The sequence below is a fragment of the Microcaecilia unicolor genome, chromosome 3 (genome assembly GCF_901765095.1).
Source record: "Microcaecilia unicolor chromosome 3, aMicUni1.1, whole genome shotgun sequence".
Taxonomy (NCBI): Eukaryota; Metazoa; Chordata; class Amphibia; order Gymnophiona; family Siphonopidae; genus Microcaecilia; species Microcaecilia unicolor.
In genome coordinates this window covers 407,429,697-407,450,626 of record NC_044033.1, presented here as the reverse complement: position 1 = coordinate 407,450,626, position 20,930 = coordinate 407,429,697, and the positions used below count along the sequence as shown (strand labels likewise).

Genomic DNA, 20,930 nt, shown 5'->3' with positions numbered 1-20,930 from the left:
TGGTACATGTGGGTACCAATGACATAGGAAAATGTGGGAGAGAGGTTCTGGAAGCAAAATTTAGGCTCTTAGGTAGAAAGCTGAAATCCAGATCCTCCAGGGTAGCATTTTCTGAAATGCTACCTGTGCCACGCGCAGGGCCCAAGAGACAGGCAGAGCTCCAGAGTCTCAATGCGTGGATGAGACGATGGTGCAGGGAGGAGGGCTTTAGATTTGTTAGGAACTGGGCAACATTCTGGGGAAGGGGGAGCCTATTCCGAAAGGATGGGCTCCATCTTAACCAGAGTGGGACCAGGCTGCTGGCATCGGCGTTTAAGAAGGAGATAGAGCAGCTTTTAAACTAGAAATGGGGGGAAGGCCGACAGTCGCTCAAAAGAGCATGGTTCGGGATAAGGTATCTTTCAAAGATATCACCATAACAGGGAAGATAGAGTATCCTGATAGTGAGGTTGCAAAAGAGATTGTAGTAGATCGGGTATCTTTAAATAACAATAAAAATCAGACAAAAGATTGCCAATTAATACTGTCAAGTACTAAGCATGATGTACTTAGGAACAACAAACATAGTTTGAAATGTCTATATGCGAATGCCAGGAGCCTAAGAAATAAGATGGGGGAGTTAGAATATATTGCACTAAATGAAAAATTAGATATAATAGGCATCTCTGAGACCTGGTGGAAGGAGGATAACCAGTGGGACACTGTCATACCGGGGTACAAATTATATCGTAGTGATAGGGTGAATCGGATTGGTGGAGGGGTAGCATTGTATATTAACGAGAGCCTTGAATCAAATAGATTGAAAATTCTGCAGGAAGCAAAACACTCCTTGGAATCACTGTGGATTGAAATTCCATGTGCAAAGGGGAAAAGGATAGTGATAGGAGTGTACTACCGTCCGCCTGGCCAGGACGAACAGACGGATGCGGAAATGTTAAAGGAAATCAGGGACGCAAACAAACTGGGCAACACAATAATAATGGGGGATTTCAATTACCCGCATATAGACTGGGGTAATGTAACATCTGTACACGCAAGGGACATAAGATTTCTTGATGAAATCAAGGACAGCTTCATGGAACAGCTAGTTCAGGAGCCGACAAGAGAAGGAAAAATACTAGACTTAGTCCTTAGTGGTGCTCATGATCTAGTGCAGGGGGTAACGATACGAGGGCCGCTTGATAACAGTGATCATAATATGATCGGTTTTGATATTGGCATTGAAGGAAGTGAAACTAGGAAATCAAGTACGCTAGCGTTTAACTATAGAAAAGGTGATTACGACAAAATGAGAAAAATGGTGAAAAAAAGACTGAAAGGAGCAGCTCGCAGAGTAAAAAACTTGCATCAGGCGTGGATGCTGTTTAAAAACACCATCCTGGAGGTTCAGGACAAATATATTCCACGTATTAGGAAAAAGGGAAAAAAGACTAAACGTCAGCCGGCGTGGCTAAACAGTAAGATAAAGGAAATCATTAGAGCCAAAAAACAATCCTTCAGAAAGTGGAGAAGAGAACCAACTGAAAGTAACAGGATAGATCATAAGGAATGCCAAGCCAAATGCAAAGCGGAGATAAGGAGGGCAAAAAAGGACTTTGAGAAGAAATTAGCGTTGGAAGCAAAAATACATAGTAAAAACTTTTTTAGATACATTAAAAGCAGGAAACCGGCCAAAGAGTCGGTTGGGCCGCTGGACGAAAATGGTGTTAAAGGGGCGATCAAGGAGGACAAAGCCGTAGCGGAGAAATTAAATGAATTCTTTGCTTCGGTCTTCACCGAGGAGGATTTGGGGGGGACACCGGTGCCGGAAAGAATATTTGAAGCGGGGGAGTCGGAGAAACTAAACAAATTCTCTGTAACCTTGGAGGATGTAATGGGTCAGTTCAGCAAGCTGAAGAGTAGTAAATCACCGGGACCTGATGGTATTCATCCCAGAGTATTAATAGAACTAAAAAATGAACTTGCGGAGCTACTGTTAGAAATATGCAATCTGTCCCTAAAATCGAGTGTAATACCGGAAGACTGGAGGGTAGCCAATGTTACTCCGATTTTTAAGAAAGGTTCCAGAGGAGATCCGGGAAATTATAGACCGGTGAGTCTGACGTCGGTGCCGGGCAAGATGGTGGAGGCTATTATTAAGAATAAAATTGCAGAGCATATACAAAAACATGGACTGATGAGACAAAGTCAGCACGGATTTAGTGAAGGGAAGTCTTGCCTCACCAATCTAATGCATTTTTTTGAGGGGGTAAGCAAACATGTGGACAATGGGGAGCCGGTTGATATTGTATATCTGGATTTTCAGAAGGCGTTTGACAAAGTGCCGCACGAAAGACTCCTGAAGAAATTGCAGAGTCATGGAATCGGAGGTAGGGTATTATTATGGATTAAGAACTGGTTGAAAGATAGGAAGCAGAGAGTAGGATTGCGTGGCCAGTATTCTCAGTGGAGGAGGGTAGTTAGTGGGGTCCCGCAGGGGTCTGTGCTGGGTCCGTTGCTTTTTAATGTATTTATAAATGACCTAGAGATGGGAATAACTAGTGAGGTAATTAAATTCGCCGATGACACAAAATTATTCAGGGTCGTCAAGTCGCAGGAGGAATGTGAACGATTACAGGAGGACCTTGCGAGACTGGGAGAATGGGCGTGCAAGTGGCAGATGAAGTTCAATGTTGACAAGTGCAAAGTGATGCATGTGGGTAAGAGGAACCCGAATTATAGCTACGTCTTGCAAGGTTCCGCGTTAGGAGTTACGGATCAAGAAAGGGATCTGGGTGTCGTCGTCGATGATACGCTGAAACCTTCTGCTCAGTGTGCTGCTGCGGCTAGGAAAGCGAATAGAATGTTGGGTGTTATTAAGAAGGGTATGGAGTCCAGGTGTGCGGATGTTATAATGCCGTTGTATCGCTCCATGGTGCGACCGCACCTGGAGTATTGTGTTCAGTACTGGTCTCCGTATCTCAAAAAAGATATAGTAGAATTGGAAAAGGTACAGCGAAGGGCGACGAAAATGATAGTGGGGATGGGACGACTTTCCTATGAAGAGAGGCTGAGAAGGCTAGGGCTTTTCAGCTTGGAGAAGAGACGGCTGAGGGGAGATATGATAGAAGTGTATAAAATAATGAGTGGAATGGATCGGGTGGATGTGAAGCGACTGTTCACGCTATCCAAAAATACTAGGACTAGAGGGCATGAGTTGAAGCTACAGTGTGGTAAATTTAAAACGAATCGGAGAAAATTTTTCTTCACCCAACGTGTAATTAGACTCTGGAATTCATTGCCGGAGAACGTGGTACGGGCGGTTAGCTTGACGGAGTTTAAAAAGGGGTTAGATAGATTCCTAAAGGACAAGTCCATAGACCGCTATTAAATGGACTGGAAAAATTCCTCATTTTTAGGTATAACTTGTCTGGAATGTTTTTACGTTTGGGGAGCGTGCCAGGTGCCCTTGACCTGGATTGGCCACTGTCGGTGACAGGATGCTGGGCTAGATGGACCTTTGGTCTTTCCCAGTATGGCACTACTTATGTACTTATGTACTGTCAATCTAATCATTGAAGTTCTCAGCAAACACAAAATTCCAATTTCTGAGTGTCAGGGTCAGGGGTACAACAATGGTAGCAACATGAGTGGAGCTTACAATGGTACTAAAGCTCACATATTAAGAATAAATCAGTTGGCTGAGTTTTCACCTTGTGCTTGCCACAGTCTAAATTTGTGTGGAGTCCATGTAGCAGAAAGTAGTATTCAGGCTGTAACATTTTTTGGAGTTGTTGAAAAGTTATATTCCATTGCCTCAAGTCCTCAAAGATGGGAAATACTTATGGAAAACTAGTAAAAGAGGCCCGTTTCAGAGCAAATGAAACGGACGCTAGCAAGGTTTTCGTCGCCAACACCCCCCCCTCCCTGGCCAACCCCTTCGTTGTTCTGCCATTGCCCCGCCCCCAACGTCATGACGTTTGACGCGAGGGCGGGGCCCAAGCGATTTCCCCTCCCCCCACCTCCCTGCTAACCCCTTTGTTGTTCTGCCATTGCTCCGCCCTCAAGGGCGGGGCCCGGAGCGATTTTGGTGGCTTCACCACCACGAACCTTCGAACCTTTTTGAAGGAAGTCAGGGCTTGGCTTCACTGACGTCAGTGTCCTCAGAACGTTGAGGGTGAGTTTTATTATAGTAGATATCACTGGTTCATTGCATAGAATGTCAGACACCTGTTGGTCTGCAAGGGTTGAAAGCATACATCCTATAGCTGCACATCTGCCAGGTATTTTGAATGCACTTGAAGAAAATCTAAACCTTAGACCTGAGACCGTATTTGAAATTGACGGACTGCAGACATATCTGAAATCATTTCAATATGTCCTTAAGTGCTCTCTCTGGCTTAAGATTTTGACGGAAATAAATTACCACAACAAAGTGTTGGAAGCAAAGAAATGTTCATTAGAAATTGAAATAAAAAACATTCGGAACTTAGTATCAAACTTGAAAGTTATTAGAGAAAATTGGAGTGCCATTTTGAAAGAAAGCAAACTGGTTGCTGGAAATGTAGGCTTCAACATGGAATTTCCACAAATTAGAATCAGGAAAAGAAAAAGAATGGCCGATGAACCACATCAATCAAATGTATCAGAGGTAAATGAAAGTGATCGTAAAGAATGGTTAAAAATGTGTTTTATGTTTTGATTGATTGTGTTATTGCAAATGTAATGGTGTGATATGAAGCATGTGTGAAACTTCATGAAACGTTCAGCTTCCTTTGCATGTATCTCCTTTTTCTGATGAAGAAATAGAAGCAAAGGTGAGAACTTTTTGCACCAAATAGAGCATTGATGTTTCTTTTCAGAATTGTCTGAAGAAATAAAACACTTAAAAGCAATTCACGCCGCCAATATTAGAAATAAACAAGAATAAACAAGAACTGAAAACTTACACCACGAGAGGAAAAATAGATCCGGTAATATTTTGGCAACAGATTTACCATAACGAATGGACAATAAAAACAGATGCAATCCAATTCCTCTTAGAATGGGACGACAGATGCAGATCTATACTAGACAACATTGCTCCAACCCAAACAAGAACCTCACACAGAAAGAACTCAACACCATGGTTCAATGAAGAGTTGAAAAAACTCAAAACACAAGTCAGAAGGTTAGAACGAGCTTGGAATAAAAAGAAAGACGACACCACACTTAACGCCTGGAAACAACTTCAAAGAAAATACAAATACACCATAAGACAAGCCAAAAAACTACATTACAAAACCATAATCAGACCAAATTATAAGGACACACATAAACTTTTCCAACTCGTGAACAAACTATTAGATATCACACCAGTCACAACAACAGCAAAGATACTCCTGGAGCAGACAATCTCGCGAGATACTTCAACGAAAAAATAGTACAACTACGACTTAAAATACCTGTCAGTACCATCGACTATGCTGACCTCCTTAACTGCCTAGACTCAGTCCCTGGCATTCACCCAGCGGACAGGACCTGGACTAACTTCGAGATATTATCGGAGAACATCATCTCCCAAACGCTCAAAAGATTTGCCAAATCTCACTGCAAACTAGATATATGCCCAAATAACCTGATGACATCTGCTCCTCAACAATTCATAAATGACATAACGAAACACCTGAATTACATGCTACAAAATGGACTCTTCCCGAAGGTAAAAGGAAACGTTTTACTCACCCCCATCCCAAAGACACTAAGAAAAGTGCCAGTGAACTAACTAACTACAGACCAGTAGCATCCATTCCCTTAATAACCAAATTAACAGAAGGGTTGGTGACCAAGCAACTTACAAACTATCTAGATAAATTTTCAATACTTCACGATTCCCAGTCAGGATTTCGGTCTAACCACAGTACCGAAACAGTATTAGTAACTCCCATGACTAAATTCAAACAAACGATTGCATCTGGTAAGAACATACTACTTTTACAATTTGACATGTCAAGCGCTTTCGACATGGTTGACCATGGAATTTTATTACACATCCTTGAATACTTCGGAATCGGAGGTAACGTCCTCAATTGGTTCAAGGGATTCCTAACCACAAGATCATACCAAGTAACATCTAACTCGACTATTTCAGCCGCATGGGTACCTGAATGCGGAGTACCACAAGGATCCCCCCTCTCGCCGACTCTATTCAACTTAATGATGATACCCTTGGCAAAATTACTATCAAATCCCCCTTCCAACCACCCACTGCTCTTCTCTCTCCTGCCCCCCCCCCCAGCCACCTAGCGATTTTCCTCTCCCCTGCCCCCCTCCAGGCACCCAGCGATTCTCCTCTCTCCCCTGCCCCCCCTCCAGCCACCCTGCGATTCTCCTCTCTCCCCTGCCCCCCCTTCCAGGCACCCAGCAATTGTCCTCTCTCACCTGCTCCCCCCTCCAGCCACCCATCAATTCTCCTCACTCCCCTGTTTACCTCCGTCGAAGCGGCTGCGTCTTTGAACGTCCTGCCCTTCTGTAGCCTTCCCTTAGACTTCGTTCCCTCTGGGTCCCGCCTGCTGACGTCATTTCCTCTTACCGCGAGGGCAGGACTCTGAGGGAACGAACTCGAAGGGAAGGCTATAGACGTTGATGTTGTGCCTCGTGCTGCTATCCTGTGGTTGGTCAGTGCTGTTTGTGATGAACCAGGAAGTTCGTGATGTCAATTCAGGAGATGGATACAGCGTTACAATCAGCACGAACCCTTCAAACCTTCACTGCTACGGAGTCAGCTTCAGAACGTTGGAGATGCTTTTTATTATATAGGATATACAATCCTTTGAGCAGATTCCAATTGTCATTGGAGGAGACTTTAATTCAGTCTTTGACCCTTTGGTGGCAGGTCTGGCTCCTCGCGGGTGGGCCCTGTGAACTATGGTCGAGAAGTTCCTTGGTTGTGTAATTCTCTGGATTTATTTAATACATTTATACCCCAAATTTTCCCACTAGTTGTAGGCTCAATAGACTCATGGCGCTTGCTTCACCTGTATGAGCGGGACTATATGCATCTTTCTAGGGCCCATGCCACACAATCGCGCATAGATTATTTCTTAATTTTGAAGTTTTGTTCTGGGGCCCTTCTTCGGGCGAAGATAGGGCCTACCCAGGTTTCTGATAATGCATTGATCTGAATCACCCTCTCTTGGAACATAGAACCATGGGGGCACTTTCACTGGAAGTTCCCAAGGGACTTGTACTATGACTCTCAGTTTTATACTTACTTAAGCTCGCATTGGAAGGAATATGCGAAGTTAAATAGAGAAAGCTTTCACTCAGATCCTATACTTTTTTGGGAGGCTGCAAAGGCAGTACTGAGGGGACACATTGAGGCATATTTTCAAAGCACTTAGCCTCCCAAAGTTCCATAGAAACCTATGGAACTTAGCCTCCCAAAGTGCTTTGAAAATATGCCTCATAATTTCTTACTATACACACAAATGCAGAGCAAGGGATGCAGAGATGCTCCGTTTGGAAACGCAGGTTAGACGGGATAGGCAAAGATTTGGGGAGTTACCGTCTTTGGCTAATAAAGCTAGTCTTCTGGCAACACAAGCAGCCTTAAACCAAGTGATTCATTCTAAAACGCAAAAGTCCTACTCCTACTATCGGTATCAATTGTACAAACTTGCTAATAAACATGGGAAGCTACTTGCACGCCTGGTGAAACAGGTGGGTGGCGCATGACATATTACTCAAGTACGTGACACTGCGGGGTTCTATCATCATAAGCCGGAGGAAATTAATACTGTTTTAAAAAACTTCTATGAGCATTTATACTCTCCCCTTGTGAACGTAGGCCTGTTGAGTGAGACGTAACTTACAGGGCAGGCTCTCCCTAAGAAAATGAGGGAATAGCAAGATACACTTAATGGAGTTATCACGGAAGACGAGGTAAGATAGAATATTCAGGCCAGCCCCTTGCATAAAGCGCCGGGAGCGGATGGGTTAACTGCGGAATTTTACAAAATCTTAGTATCCGACATAACACCGTGCTTGACAGTGGCTTTCAATCAATTTGTTGCTGGGGGAGTGTTGCCAGATTCTTTGAAAAAAGCGCAGATTATAGTGCTGCTAAAACCGGGGAGAGATCCCCCCCAAGGCAGAGTCATATAGACCTATTTCTTTGCTCCCTTACAAAACTAAGCTCTTTGCCAAGATTCTGGCAAATTGTCTAGCTAGAGTCTTGCCTAATCTGGTGGACGCGCCGCAGGTGGGCTTCGTGAGGGAATGGTCCGTAGCACATAACATTCTTGCCTATTCGAAGGAATGGGGACTTCCCACCAGGATCACTACTACTACTACTACTACTATTTGGCATTTCTATAGCGCTACAAAGCGTACGCAGCGCTGCACAAACATAGAAGAAAGACAGTCCCTGCTCAAAGAGCTTACAATCTAGTAGACAAAAAAATAAAGCAAACAAATCAATTAATGTGTAGATGAAAGAGGAGAGGAGGACAGGTGGAGGCGAGTGGATACAAGTGGTTACGAGTCAAAAGCAATGTTAAAGAGGTGGGCTTTCAATCTAGATTTAAAGATGGTCAAGGATGGGGCAAGACGTAGGGGCTCAGGAAGTTTATTCCAGGCGTAGGGTGCAGCAGTCAGATAGTTTGCGCCCAACTCTGTGGGTGGACAAAGGTTTGGATTCAATTAGACATTTTCTGGCACAGAGTGGCGTTCTCAAGTCCATGGAGTCGCTATCACTTGGCGCTTTGGATTGGACAGACAGATTTGCTTATAAACAATTATCCCATCATATACAGTGGGGGAAATAAGTATTTGATCCCTTGCTGATTTTGTAAGTTTGCCCACTGACAAAGACATGAGCAGCCCATAATTGAAGGGTAGGTTATTGGTAACAGTGAGAGATAGCACATCACAAATTAAATCCGGAAAATCACATTGTGGAAAGTATATGAATTTATTTGCATTCTGCAGAGGGAAATAAGTATTTAATCCCTCTGGCAAACAAGACCTAATACTTGGTGGCAAAACCCTTGTTGGCAAGCACAGCGGTCAGACGTCTTCTGTAGTTGATGATGAGGTTTGCACACATGTCAGGAGGAATTTTGGTCCACTCCTCTTTGCAGATCATCTCTAAATCATTAAGAGTTCTGGGCTGTCGCTTGGCAACTCGCATCTTCAGCTCCCTCCATAAGTTTTCAATGGGATTAAGGTCTGGTGACTGGCTAGGTCACTCCATGACCCTAATGTGCTTCTTCCTGAGCCACTCCTTTGTTGCCTTGGCTGTATGTTTTGGGTCATTGTCGTGCTGGAAGACCCAGCCACGACCCATTTTTAAGGCCCTGGCGGAGGGAAGGAGGTTGTCACTCAGAACTGTACGGTACATGGCCCCATCCATTCTCCCATTGATGCGGTGAAGTAGTCCTGTGCCCTTAGCAGAGAAACACCCCCAAAACATAACATTTCCACCTCCATGCTTGACAGTGGGGACGGTGTTCTTTGGGTCATAGGCAGCATTTCTCTTCCTCCAAACACGGCGAGTTGAGTTCATGCCAAAGAGCTCAATTTTTGTCTCATCTGACCACAGCACCTTCTCCCAATCACTCTCGGCATCATCCAGGTGTTCACTGGCAAACTTCAGACGGGCCGTCACATGTGCCTTCCGGAGCAGGGGGACCTTGCGGGCACTGCAGGATTGCAATCCGTTATGTCATAATGTGTTACCAATGGTTTTCGTGGTGACAGTGGTCCCAGCTGCCTTGAGATCATTGACAAGTTCCCCCCTTGTAGTTGTAGGCTGATTTCTAACCTTCCTCATGATCAAGGATACCCCACGAGGTGAGATTTTGCGTGGAGCCCCAGATCTTTGTCGATTGACAGTCATTTTGTACTTCTTCCATTTTCTTACTATGGCACCAACAGTTGTCTCCTTCTCGCCCAGCGTCTTACTGATGGTTTTGTAGCCCATTCCAGCCTTGTGCAGGTGTATGATCTTGTCCCTGACATCCTTAGACAGCTCCTTGCTCTTGGCCATTTTGTAGAGGTTAGAGTCTGACTGATTCACTGAGTCTGTGGACAGGTGTCTTTCATACAGGTGACCATTGCCGACAGCTGTCTGTCATGCAGGTAACGAGTTGATTTGGAGCATCTACCTGGTCTGTAGGGGCCAGATCTCTTACTGGTTGGTGGGGGATCAAATACTTATTTCCCTCTGCAGAATGCAAATAAATTCATATACTTTCCACAATGTGATTTTCCGGATTTAATTTGTGATGTGCTATCTCTCACTGTTACCAATAACCTACCCTTCAATTATGGGCTGCTCATGTCTTTGTCAGTGGGCAAACTTACAAAATCAGCAAGGGATCAAATACTTATTTCCCCCACTGTATCGGCACTTCCAAGGGCTTCACTTGTGGTGGATTTAGTCACTAAATTTCGTGAACTTTTTCAGATGGAGTCCAACGATTCTATATCATTATCATTGATACATAAGAGATTAATGAAGTACTGTCCAGGGAGGGATTTCACTATTGTTGCTCAGCGTTGGTCAGACGATTCACACATCTTGGTTACTTCACAAGATTTACTGCGATGTATACATAATATTCCTAGATGGACTTGCAGTGCAGAGCTTAGAGAATGTCAGACTAGAGTGATCTATAGAGCTTATACTTCACAGGCGCGGCACTATCAGATGGGAGTGGTAGAACCTCCACAATGTATTAAATGTGGTCGATCTCCAGGAAAGTTTTACCATGCCATGTGGGATTGCCCAGCGGTTAGAGCCTTCTGGACGCGGATGGTTCAGTACTTGGGATATGTGGAGGGGTATTTTCGCAAAACACCCTATCCAGGGGCGGAGAAACCCGTATTTTCGAAACATGATGGACGACCATCTTTCGTTTCGATAATACCGTCAGGGACGCCCAAATCCTGAAATTTGGTCGTCCCTAGACTTGGTCGTTTCTGATTTTCGGCCATAATGGAAACCAAGGACGCCCATCTCAGAAACGACCAAATGCAAGCCATTTGGTCGTGGGAGGAGCCAGCATTTGTAGTGCACTGGTCCCCCTGACATGCCAGGACACCAACTGGGCACCCTAGGGGGCACTGCAGTGGACTTCATAAATTGCTACCAGGTACATAGCTCCCTTACCTTGTGTACTGAGCCCCCCAACCCCCCCCCCCAAACCCACTACCCCCAACTATACACTACTACCATAGCCCTTAAGGGTGAAGGGGGGGCACCTAGATGTGGGTTTCAGTGGGTTTGTGGTGGGTTTTGGAGGGCTCGCTATTTCCTCCACAAACAAAACATGTGATGGGGGGATGGGCCTGGGTTCGCCTGCCTGAAGTGCACTGCACCCACTAAAACTGCTCCAGAGACCTGATTGCTGTGATGGAGCGGAGTATGACATCTGAGGCCGGCATAGAGGCTGGCAATCAATATTTTGAAAGATATTTTTTGAGGGCGGGAGGGGGTTACTGACCACTGGGGGAGAAAGGGGAGGTCATCCCCAATTCTCTCCGGTGGTCATCTGGTCATTTCGGGCACCTTTTTGTGCCTTGGTTGTAAGAAAAACACGACCAGGTAAAGTCGTCCAAGTGTTCGTCAGGGACATCCTTGTTTCTTCTGATTATGGCTCAAGGACGTCCAAGTGTTAGGCATGCCCAAGTCCCGCCTTCGCTACGCCTCCGATACGCACCCTTGAACTTTGGCTGTCCCAGTGACGGAAAGTAGTTGGGGACGTCCAAAATCGGCTTTCGATTATACTGATTTGGACGACCCTGGGAGAAGGACGTCCATCTTCTGATTTATGTCGAAAGATGGGCATCCTTCTCTTTCGAAAATGAGCCCAATAGTGAACCAGCCAGTGCGAATGCGGCCAGAGGGAATTCTTCTGGGAAGGGCCACGCTGTTGGGGGCTGGGACTGTCCACCAAAAACTCTTCATTCACAAAACCTGTTTAGTGGATAAGAAATGTGTACTTGCTTATGATGGAACTTAGAGATTCTCAAATTAACTTTAAGATGCAACGTCCATTTTACTTGACTTGGGAATGCTACGTCAACAGCTTGGCACACCGGGCGCAGAGTCACATTCTTAACCAACTTGGAGGTCTTTCTAACACTCAATAAGAACTTTCTGTGTTGGAGGGTAGAGTGGCTTCCTCGAGGGCCACCCTAAGGATTTTGGAGTTTCTGTTATGCAGTGGGATTGGGGGGGGGGGGGGGGGGTGGATTAGGGAGTGGGGTTTGGATTCTGGGGATTAGTGTGGAGGGCTATAAGAATCCAAGCTCTCTACAGAGGTTAATCCATTTATTGGCTGTTGTATGCTGGAGTACTGGTTGTTAGCTATATATAGTAACATAGTAACATAGTAGATGACGGCAGAAAAAGACCTGCACGGTCCATCCAGTCTGCCCAACAAGACAAACATATGTGTAAACCTTACCTTGATTTGTACCTGCCTTGTTCAGGGCACAGACCGTACAAGTCTGCGCAGCAGTACTTCCCGCCTCCCAACCACCAGTCCCACCTCCCACCACCGGCCCCGGCACAGACCGTACAAGTCTGCCCTCCACCATCCTCGCCTCCCAACCACCAACCCCTCTTCCCCACACCTGCTCCGCCACCCAATTTCGGCTAAGCATCTGAGGATCCATTCCTTCTGCACAGGATTCCTTTATGCATATCCCACGCATGTTTGAATTCCGTTACCGTTTTCATCTCCACCACCTCCTGCGGGAGGGCATTCCAAGCATCCACCACTCTCTCCGTGAAAAAATACTTCCTGACATCTTTCCTGAGGCTGCCCCCCTTCAAACTCATTTCATGTCCTCTCACTCTACCGCCTTCCCATCTCCGGAAAAGATTTGTTTGCGGATTAATACCTTTCAAATATTTGAACGTCTGTATCATATCACCCCTGTTCCTCCTTTCCTCCAGGGTATACATGTTCAGGTCAGCAAGTCTCACCTCATACGGCTTTTTCATCATCATTATCTACATAGCGTTTCGCTGTATCTTTTAGTCTCACAATTCCCTTTTTAGTCATTCTCCTTTCACTAATATACCTGAAGAAATTTTTGTCTCCCCTCCTTACATTTCTAGCCATTTGTTCTTCCGCCTTTGCTATATATGAAAATGGTTGTATATTCATACTACTGTTTATTTGTTTATGTCAATAAAAAGTCTTTACATTAAAAAAAAATTGAAAGTTAAAATTCTAACATTCATCTTTTAAAATTTGAGCAGTAATGACAGTTCAAAGCTTACCATAAAGGGAAACTATTATCATCAGCTCTTCTTAGAACAGTGCCACGAAGTTGTTCATATGTAAGTATCCGCACTCCAGAGTATACTGAAACAGAAAAAAATTATTATTTTATGAAGTATGTGGTCAGCTAATTAGCTAACTTTCATGTGAGCCACATCTTCCTTCTCCAGAAGAGAAACTGCTCCAAGCTGATGTCAGGTAAGGGATCACATGGCTGAACTGAAAGGTCTAGGAAAAGAAAGGTACCCAAATAAAGGTGTAACGTGGTTTTCCATTTATTGAAACTTTTTGTTAGAATATAATTTTCAAATTCTGATCATATTCCATTCCACAAAACTAGTTTGTTATCAAAATGCCTATTAATTAAAATATACAGTTCTAATATTGTAATACAGGAAGCCACTACACACATGAGATTGTACTGAAGAGAGAGATGCTACTGGCAATGGGAACTTTCTTTAAAAAATTGTTTAAAGAAAGATACTAGTTTGTGGCTAGCAATAGTTTCCATCTGATGCAGTATATAAATAACATGGCCATGCGGGATGTTCATGTTTATTAGTTGTAATACAAGTTTTTTGCTTTTTTAATCATTATAACCTTACTGGGCAGACTGGATGGGCTGTGCTGGTCTTTATCTGACATCGTTTATTATTATTTTCCAGAACTTGAGATGCCACATGGGGTTCCGTGGAGGCTACTCTGCGGTTTATAATACTAAGAGTCATCAGGGGAGGAGACAAAAGGAAGGAAGATACTAAGAGCAAATTAGTCCATAAGCTTTGGAGAACAGAAGGGTTTTGAGCAATGACTTGAATTTTGTGTAGGACGGTTCTAGACGGATATGGGAGGGAAGCGCATTCCAGAAGGAAGGGCCAAGGAAGCTGAAAGAAGTTTTATGATAGATAGTAATTTGAAAGGCAAGGAGAAAGGGAACCACCACAAGATTAGTGGTGGAAGAACGAAGGGAACGTGTAGGAGTACAGGGAATTAGTATGTAGTGAAGGTATGCAGGGGCTGAGGGGAGGCGTGATCTGAAAACAAGGCAAAGGATTTTAAACTTCACCAGAGATGAGACAGGAAGCCAGTATTCTAGGTGAAGGACAGGGGTAATGTGATCTAAATAATGAGAAAAGTAAAGAAGTTTGACTGCTGTTAACTGGTTGAGTTGAAGGTGTTTGATGAAGTAGAGGGGAAGACTAGCATAAAGAGTTGCAGTAGTCAAGGTGAGAGATGACAATGGAGAGGAGAAAAATGTGAATTAGAGATCAGTCAAGAAGGGAACGCAAAGTACAGATACGATGAAGAGCAAAGAATGACGAACGAATAACTGAATTCATTTGAGGCTTAAAGATCAATTTGGAATCAAAGATAACCCCCAGAATATGGACTGTATTAGAAAACAGCTATCAATAGAGGGAAAGGGTGGGGGAAGAAGTGTGTCAGGATTAGAGAAGACAATTGCCTTACATTTAGAGGTGTTGAGAAAGAGACAATTGTTTTTATGCCAAGAGGAAACAGTTGTTGAGTAGAAACAGAAGTAGAAGAGTTAGTAACTGTACAGAAGATATGGATGTTGTCAGTGTAGCAAAAACGAATGCAACCTTGCTCTTGTATAAGCATGAGACACAGTGAAAGACACTGAAAAGAGTGGGAGTCAGGATGGACCACTGGGGAACCCCTAACTTGACAGGATAGGTAGAAGAAAGGGAAGCATCATGAAATAGTTGAAAAGTGCGATGTAAGAGATAGCACTGTGCTGCGAACATCCAGGGAGCAGAGATGGGAAAGAAGTAGAGAGTGAATCACTATATCAAAAGCAGAAGAAAGGTCAAGAGACACAACCATAACTGAATGGTGCTGATCAAGTGCTGAAAGGATAGTGTCAAAGTTCAAGAGAAGGGTTTCAGTGCTGTGGTGTCAGTGGAATCCTGATTGAAATGGATGCAGGGCATTGGTACTCTCAAGGAAATCTTCTAGTTGAGAAATAACTATTTTTTTCAAGAATCTTTGAGAAAAAGGGAAGGCTGGAGATAGGATGGAAATTGGAGAGTAGGGATGGTTGAGGAGCGGTTTCTTCAGCAGGGTCGAAGAAGGGCGTGTTTCCATAGTAGAGGAAGGGGACCAAGGGTAAGGCTGGAATGCAGAAGGGGAAGAAGAAGGGGTGAGAGGGAAGGAGAGACAGTTGACAAGATGTGCGGGCCAGGGGTCAAGAGGAGAGAAGGATTGAGAGAGTGCATGGATTGAAGCACAGTGAAGATAGAGGGCAAGTTAAAAGAGGACCAAGTTGCCAAAAGGACAGTCGGGGAAAGAGGAGATGAAGGAGAAGATGAAGCAGCACCAGGTGCAGTGGGAAGCGGGAGAAGAGACTGTTGATGGTGTCAAATTTAGCAGACCAAGCATCAGCAAAATCTGTGAGTGGTAAAATGGTGGCATCATATGTGGGGGGAACAGTGTAGGCTGGGGGCCAGTTCTTCAAGGATATGATAAGCGGCTTGTGGATGGTCTGCTGCAGATTTAATTCTCTGTCACATGCTTCTGTCCTATCTACCCTTTGGTGTTCCTTTCCTAGTTTGTATTTTTATATTATTTTATTTTGTAAACTGCTGTGACCTGTAATTAGAAGTGGCGGTATATTAAATACTCAAATAAACACACACTAGATCTAAAGTTCCCTCTCGTCAGGCTTTCAGAGATCGATTATGCAATCAGATCATTATAACTCAGACAACAATCATATTGTAATGTATTACGTCAACAAACGGAACAACAGGTTAGTTCCTTCTCAGGAGTCAGTCAGAATGTGGAAAAGTGAAGATACTTACCTGTAGAAGGTATTCTCCGAGGACAGCAGGCTGATTATTCTCACAGTTGGGTCGGGGATCTGCGCTTGCCCGGGAACCGGCATTTAGTACAGCAAAAACGTTTGCTGGAGCCTTCCAGCGTGCCGCTTGTCTGACTGAGCATATGCCGAGTGCCTTCCCGCCCGTTGTGCAGCCATTCTCCTCAGTTCAGTCACGAGAATAATTCAGCCTGCTGTCCTCGGAGAATACCTGCTACAGGTAAGTATCTTCGCTTTCGCCAAGGACAAGCAGGCTGAGTTGTTCTCACAACTGGGGTATCCCTAGCATCCAGGCTCATCCAAAACAACAAAGGTTGGTGAATTGGACCTCACAACGGCGAGGACATAACATAGATGAACCTGAAACTATATACAACTAGCTGAGAGTGCAGCCTGGAACAGAACAAAAAGGGCCTAGGGAGGTGGAGTTGGATTCTAAACCCCAAACAGATTCTGCAGCATTGACTGCCCAAACTGACTGTCGCGTCGGGTATCCTGCTCAAGGCAGTAGTGTGATGTGAATGTGTGGAATGAAGACCACGTTGCAACTTTGCAAATCTCTTCAATGGAGGTTGACTTTAAGTGAGCCACCGACGCAGCCATGGCTCTGACATTATGAGCCATGATAAGGCCCTCCTGAGTCAGCTCAGCTTTGGCATAAACAAAGGAAATGCAATCTGCTAGCCAATTGGAGATTGTGCGTTTTCCAATGGCGACTCCCCTCCTGTTGAGATCAAAAGAAACAAACAACTGGGCGGACTGTCTGAAGGGCTTTGTCCACTCCATGTAAAAGGCCAATGCTCTCTTGCAGTCCAAGGTGTGCAAGCTGCTTTCTCCAGGGTGGGCATGAGGATGGGGAAAAAATGTTTGCAAGACAACTGACTGGTTCAGATGGAACTCTGACACCACCTTTGGCAGGAACTTAGGGTGCGTGCAGAGGACTACTCTGTTGTGATGAAACTTAGTATAAGGTTCATCCACTACTAAGGCCTGAAGCTCACTGACCCTACGAGCTGAAGTAACAGCCACCAAGAAAAGGACATTCCAGGTCAAGTACTTCAGATGGCAGGAATTCAGTGGCTCAAAAGGAGCTTTCATCAGCTGGGTGAGAACGACATTGAGATCCCATGGCACTGGCAGAGGTTTAACAGGGGGCTTTGACAAGAGCAAACCTCTCATAAAGCAAACAACTAAAGGCTGTCCAGAGATAGGCTTACCTTCTACACACTGATGATATGCACTAATTGCGCTAAGGTGAACTCTTACAGAGTTGGTCTTGAGACCGGACTCTAATAAATGTAGAAGGTATTCAAGCAGGGTCTGTGTAGTACAAGAAAAGGGATCTAAGGCCTCGCTGTCACACCAGATGGCAAACCTCTTCCATTTAAAAGAGTAACATCTCTCAGTGGAATCTTTTCTGGAAGCAAGCAAGACCCGGGAGACACCCTCCGGAAGCGAATTCTATGCTCTCAACATCCAGGCCGTGAGAGCCAGAGACTGGCGGTTGGAATGTAGAAGCGACCCCTCATTCTGAGTGATGAGGGTCGGAAAACACTCCAATCTCCACAGTTCTTCGGAGGACAATTCCAAAAGAAGAGGGAACCAAATCTAACGCGGCGAAGACGGCACAATCAGGATCATGGTTCCGCGGTCTTGCCTGAGTTTCAGCAAAGTCTTCCCCACCAGAGGTATGGGAGGATACGCATACAGAAGGCCTGTTCCCCAATGTAGGAGAAAAGCATCCGACGCTAGTCTGTTGTGGGCCTGAAGCCTGGAACAGAACTGAGGGGCCTTGTGATTTAGTTGAGTGGCAAAGAGGGAGTGCCCCACACTCGGAAGATCTTGCGGGCCACGCCTATATTCAGTGACCACTAGTGAGGTTGCATAATGTTGCTCCGCCTGTCGGCCAGACTGTTGTTTATGCTTGCCAGATAAGTAGCTTGGAGAAACATGCCGTGATGGCGCACCCAAAGCCACATCTGGACGGCCTCCTGACACAGATGGTGCGATCCGGTGCCCCCTGCTTGTTAGTATAGTACATCGCAACCTGATTGTCTATTTGAACCAAGATTATTTGGTTGGACAGCCAACCTCTGAAAGCGTTCAGAGCATTCCAGATCGCTCGGAGCTCCAGAAGGTTGATCTGAAGATCTGCTTCCTGGTGGGACCAGGCCCCCTGGGTGGGAAGCCTATCTACATGAGCTCCCCATCCCAGGGGAGATGCATCCATCGTCAGCACTTTTTGCCGCTGAGGAATTTGGAATGGACGACCCATGGTCAAATTGGATCGAATCGTCCACCAGTGAAGAGAATGTACAAAATCGGTGGATAGAAGGATGACATCTTCTAGATTCCCTGTGGCCTGATACCACTGAAAAGCTAGGGTCCATTGAGTAGGTCTCATGTGCAGATGTGCCATGGGCATAACATGAACTATGGAGGCCATGTGCCCCAAGAGTCTCAACATCTGCCAAGCTGTAACTTACTATGACACGCGAACCTTGGACACTAGGGACAGAAGATTGTGTGCCTGCGCCCTGGGAAGATAGGTTTGAACCATTCTTGTGTTGAGCAATGCTCCAATGAGCTCCAATTTCTGAACTGGAGTGAGATGGGATAATTTATTATGAACCCTAGTAGTTCCAGCGCCTGAATAGTCTTCTGCATGGACTCCCGATCACCATCCTCCGAGGTGCTCTTCACCAGCCAATCGTCGAGATAAGGGAACACATTCACTCCCAGCCTGCATAGCACTGCAACTACCGCTAGGCATTTTGTGAATACTCTGAGAGCAGACGCTAGGCCAAAGGGCAGCATGCGGTACTGGAAGTGCTGCATTCCCAACCGAAAACGAAGATACTTCCTGTGAGCTGGAAGTATCAGAATGTGCATCTAAGCATCCTTCAAGTCCAGAGAGTATAGCCAATTGTTTTCCTGAATCATGGGAAGAAGGGTGCCTAGGGAAACCATCCTGAACTTTTCTCAAACTAGAAATTTGTTCAGGGCCCTTAGGTCTAGGATGGGTCAAATCCCCTATTTTGTTCTGCATAAGGAAGTACCTGGAATAGAATTCCAACCCCTTCTTCTCCTGGTGGAACGGTTTCGACCGCATGGGCCTTCAGAAGGGCTGAAAGTTCCTCTGCAAGTACCTGCTTATGCTGGGAGCTGAACGAATGAGCTCCCGGTGGACAATTTGGAGGTTTGGATCCCAGATTGAGGGTGTATTTCAACCGGACTATTTGAAGAACCCACCGGTCAGAGGTTATTAGAGGCCACATTTGGTGAAAAAACATTAAACTCCCTCTGACCGGCAAGTCATCTGATACGGACACTTTTTGTTTGGCTGTGCTTTCCTGGAGAATGGGTCATTTCTCAAGGGATGTCCTTGACAGCCAAGTATCTGACAGGAAAGGACAACTGTCGGATAGACAAACCAAGTCCGATTCTGCAGCCTGACAAGTGGTCTTTAAACAAGGGTAAAGCCAAGAAGATCTTTCAAGAGTGGGGCACCCTCTCAATAGATGTTTTTGCTGCTCACCACAAGGAAGTCCCTCAGTTTACTGTCTTGTGTGAGGACAAATCCATAGATCCTTTTTCCTGTCCCACAAAAAACTGCTTGAATACTTTTCTATATCATTTGGAGTTAAGTCTCAAGACCAACTCTATAAAGGTTCTCGTTAGTCATCTTATCATCATCTTCAAAAGGAAGGTAAACCCATTTCTGTTGAGCCTTTAGTTGTTTGCTTTAGGTGAGGCTTGCTTCTATTGAAGCCTCCCATCAGGCCTCCTGCAATGTCATAGGACCTCAGTGTTGTCTTAACCCAGCTGATGAAAGCTCCTTTTGAGCCATTAATACTTGCCCTTTGAAGCACCTGACCTGGAAGGTCCTGTTTTTAGTGGAAGTCGCTTCAGACTACATGCAAGCCCTAGCAGCTGATCTACCGTGCAACGAGTTTTTCAACAACACAGTGGTCTTATGTGCACATCCTGTGTTCCTTGTCAGGAACAGCTACTCCATGAAGAAGTCTTTCTACAAGGTCTCAGATTCCTACTGAGGGTAATTTTATAACAGGGAGCATACGTTACTAAGGCAGAAAGGCACTATGTGTTTTTATAAAACACTAGCACAAACACTGCAGAAATAGAACCTAGATTGCAAGCACTGACATTTGTGCCTTCATAAAAACAGGTGTAATTATTGTTACTGGGGGAGGGGGGGTTATCTGGTAGGATCTGAATTGTATTACACTTTGTTTGGGTTGATGAATGCCCTATTGTGTGTTGTTTGAAAATGTAATAAAAAGAGAACTAAAATACGCATGTAAATCACAACTCAACCCATGTCCAAACTTATACCAATAGCATGCCTACTTGCACTGCATCGACTTTTAAATGTGATCTAATTTTTTTAAGAGGTATTTTTTTTTGCATGAAAATGACTTATAAAATTATCTCCATTACGTTTACATCTTCACTTTAGTGCCATACATTCAAACTCTCTAATAGAAGTGAATTTTAAAGATTGTTTTTCAATTCTGCCTTGACTGGCAGTGCACTCGCTCATTAAAATTATTGTTTAACTTTGTGTGAAAATAAGTTGGAATGTAGAAGATAAGACACAGCTGTAATTAATTTGGTATGTGAAGGGAGAGACGGAGCCTGTTTCGAGTTCAGACTGGCCACCTGGACTGAGAAACATGTGACCACCTTCCCACAGTACGGCTTGTTTACCAAAACAGAGACATTCTCAAGCATTCTGTAAATTTCCTTAGCTCTGAACATGAGTTCTACGCCTAATCAAAAAGGGGGGGCCTCTTACAGTGAAACCA

At 44.7% G+C, this 20,930-nt stretch overlaps 1 protein-coding gene across 4 annotated transcripts in view; it reads right to left on the bottom strand.

The window, feature by feature from the left end:
• SLC25A27 (solute carrier family 25 member 27) overlaps positions 1-20,930 on the bottom strand; it is a 155,052-nt gene that overhangs the window by 82,176 nt on the left and 51,946 nt on the right. For all 4 annotated transcript variants that reach the window (XM_030198780.1, XM_030198777.1, XM_030198781.1 and 1 more), the window contains exon 3: positions 13,259-13,343. In XM_030198780.1, the coding sequence (XP_030054640.1) occupies positions 13,259-13,343 (85 nt within the window). The remainder of the gene's footprint in view (positions 1-13,258; positions 13,344-20,930) is intronic.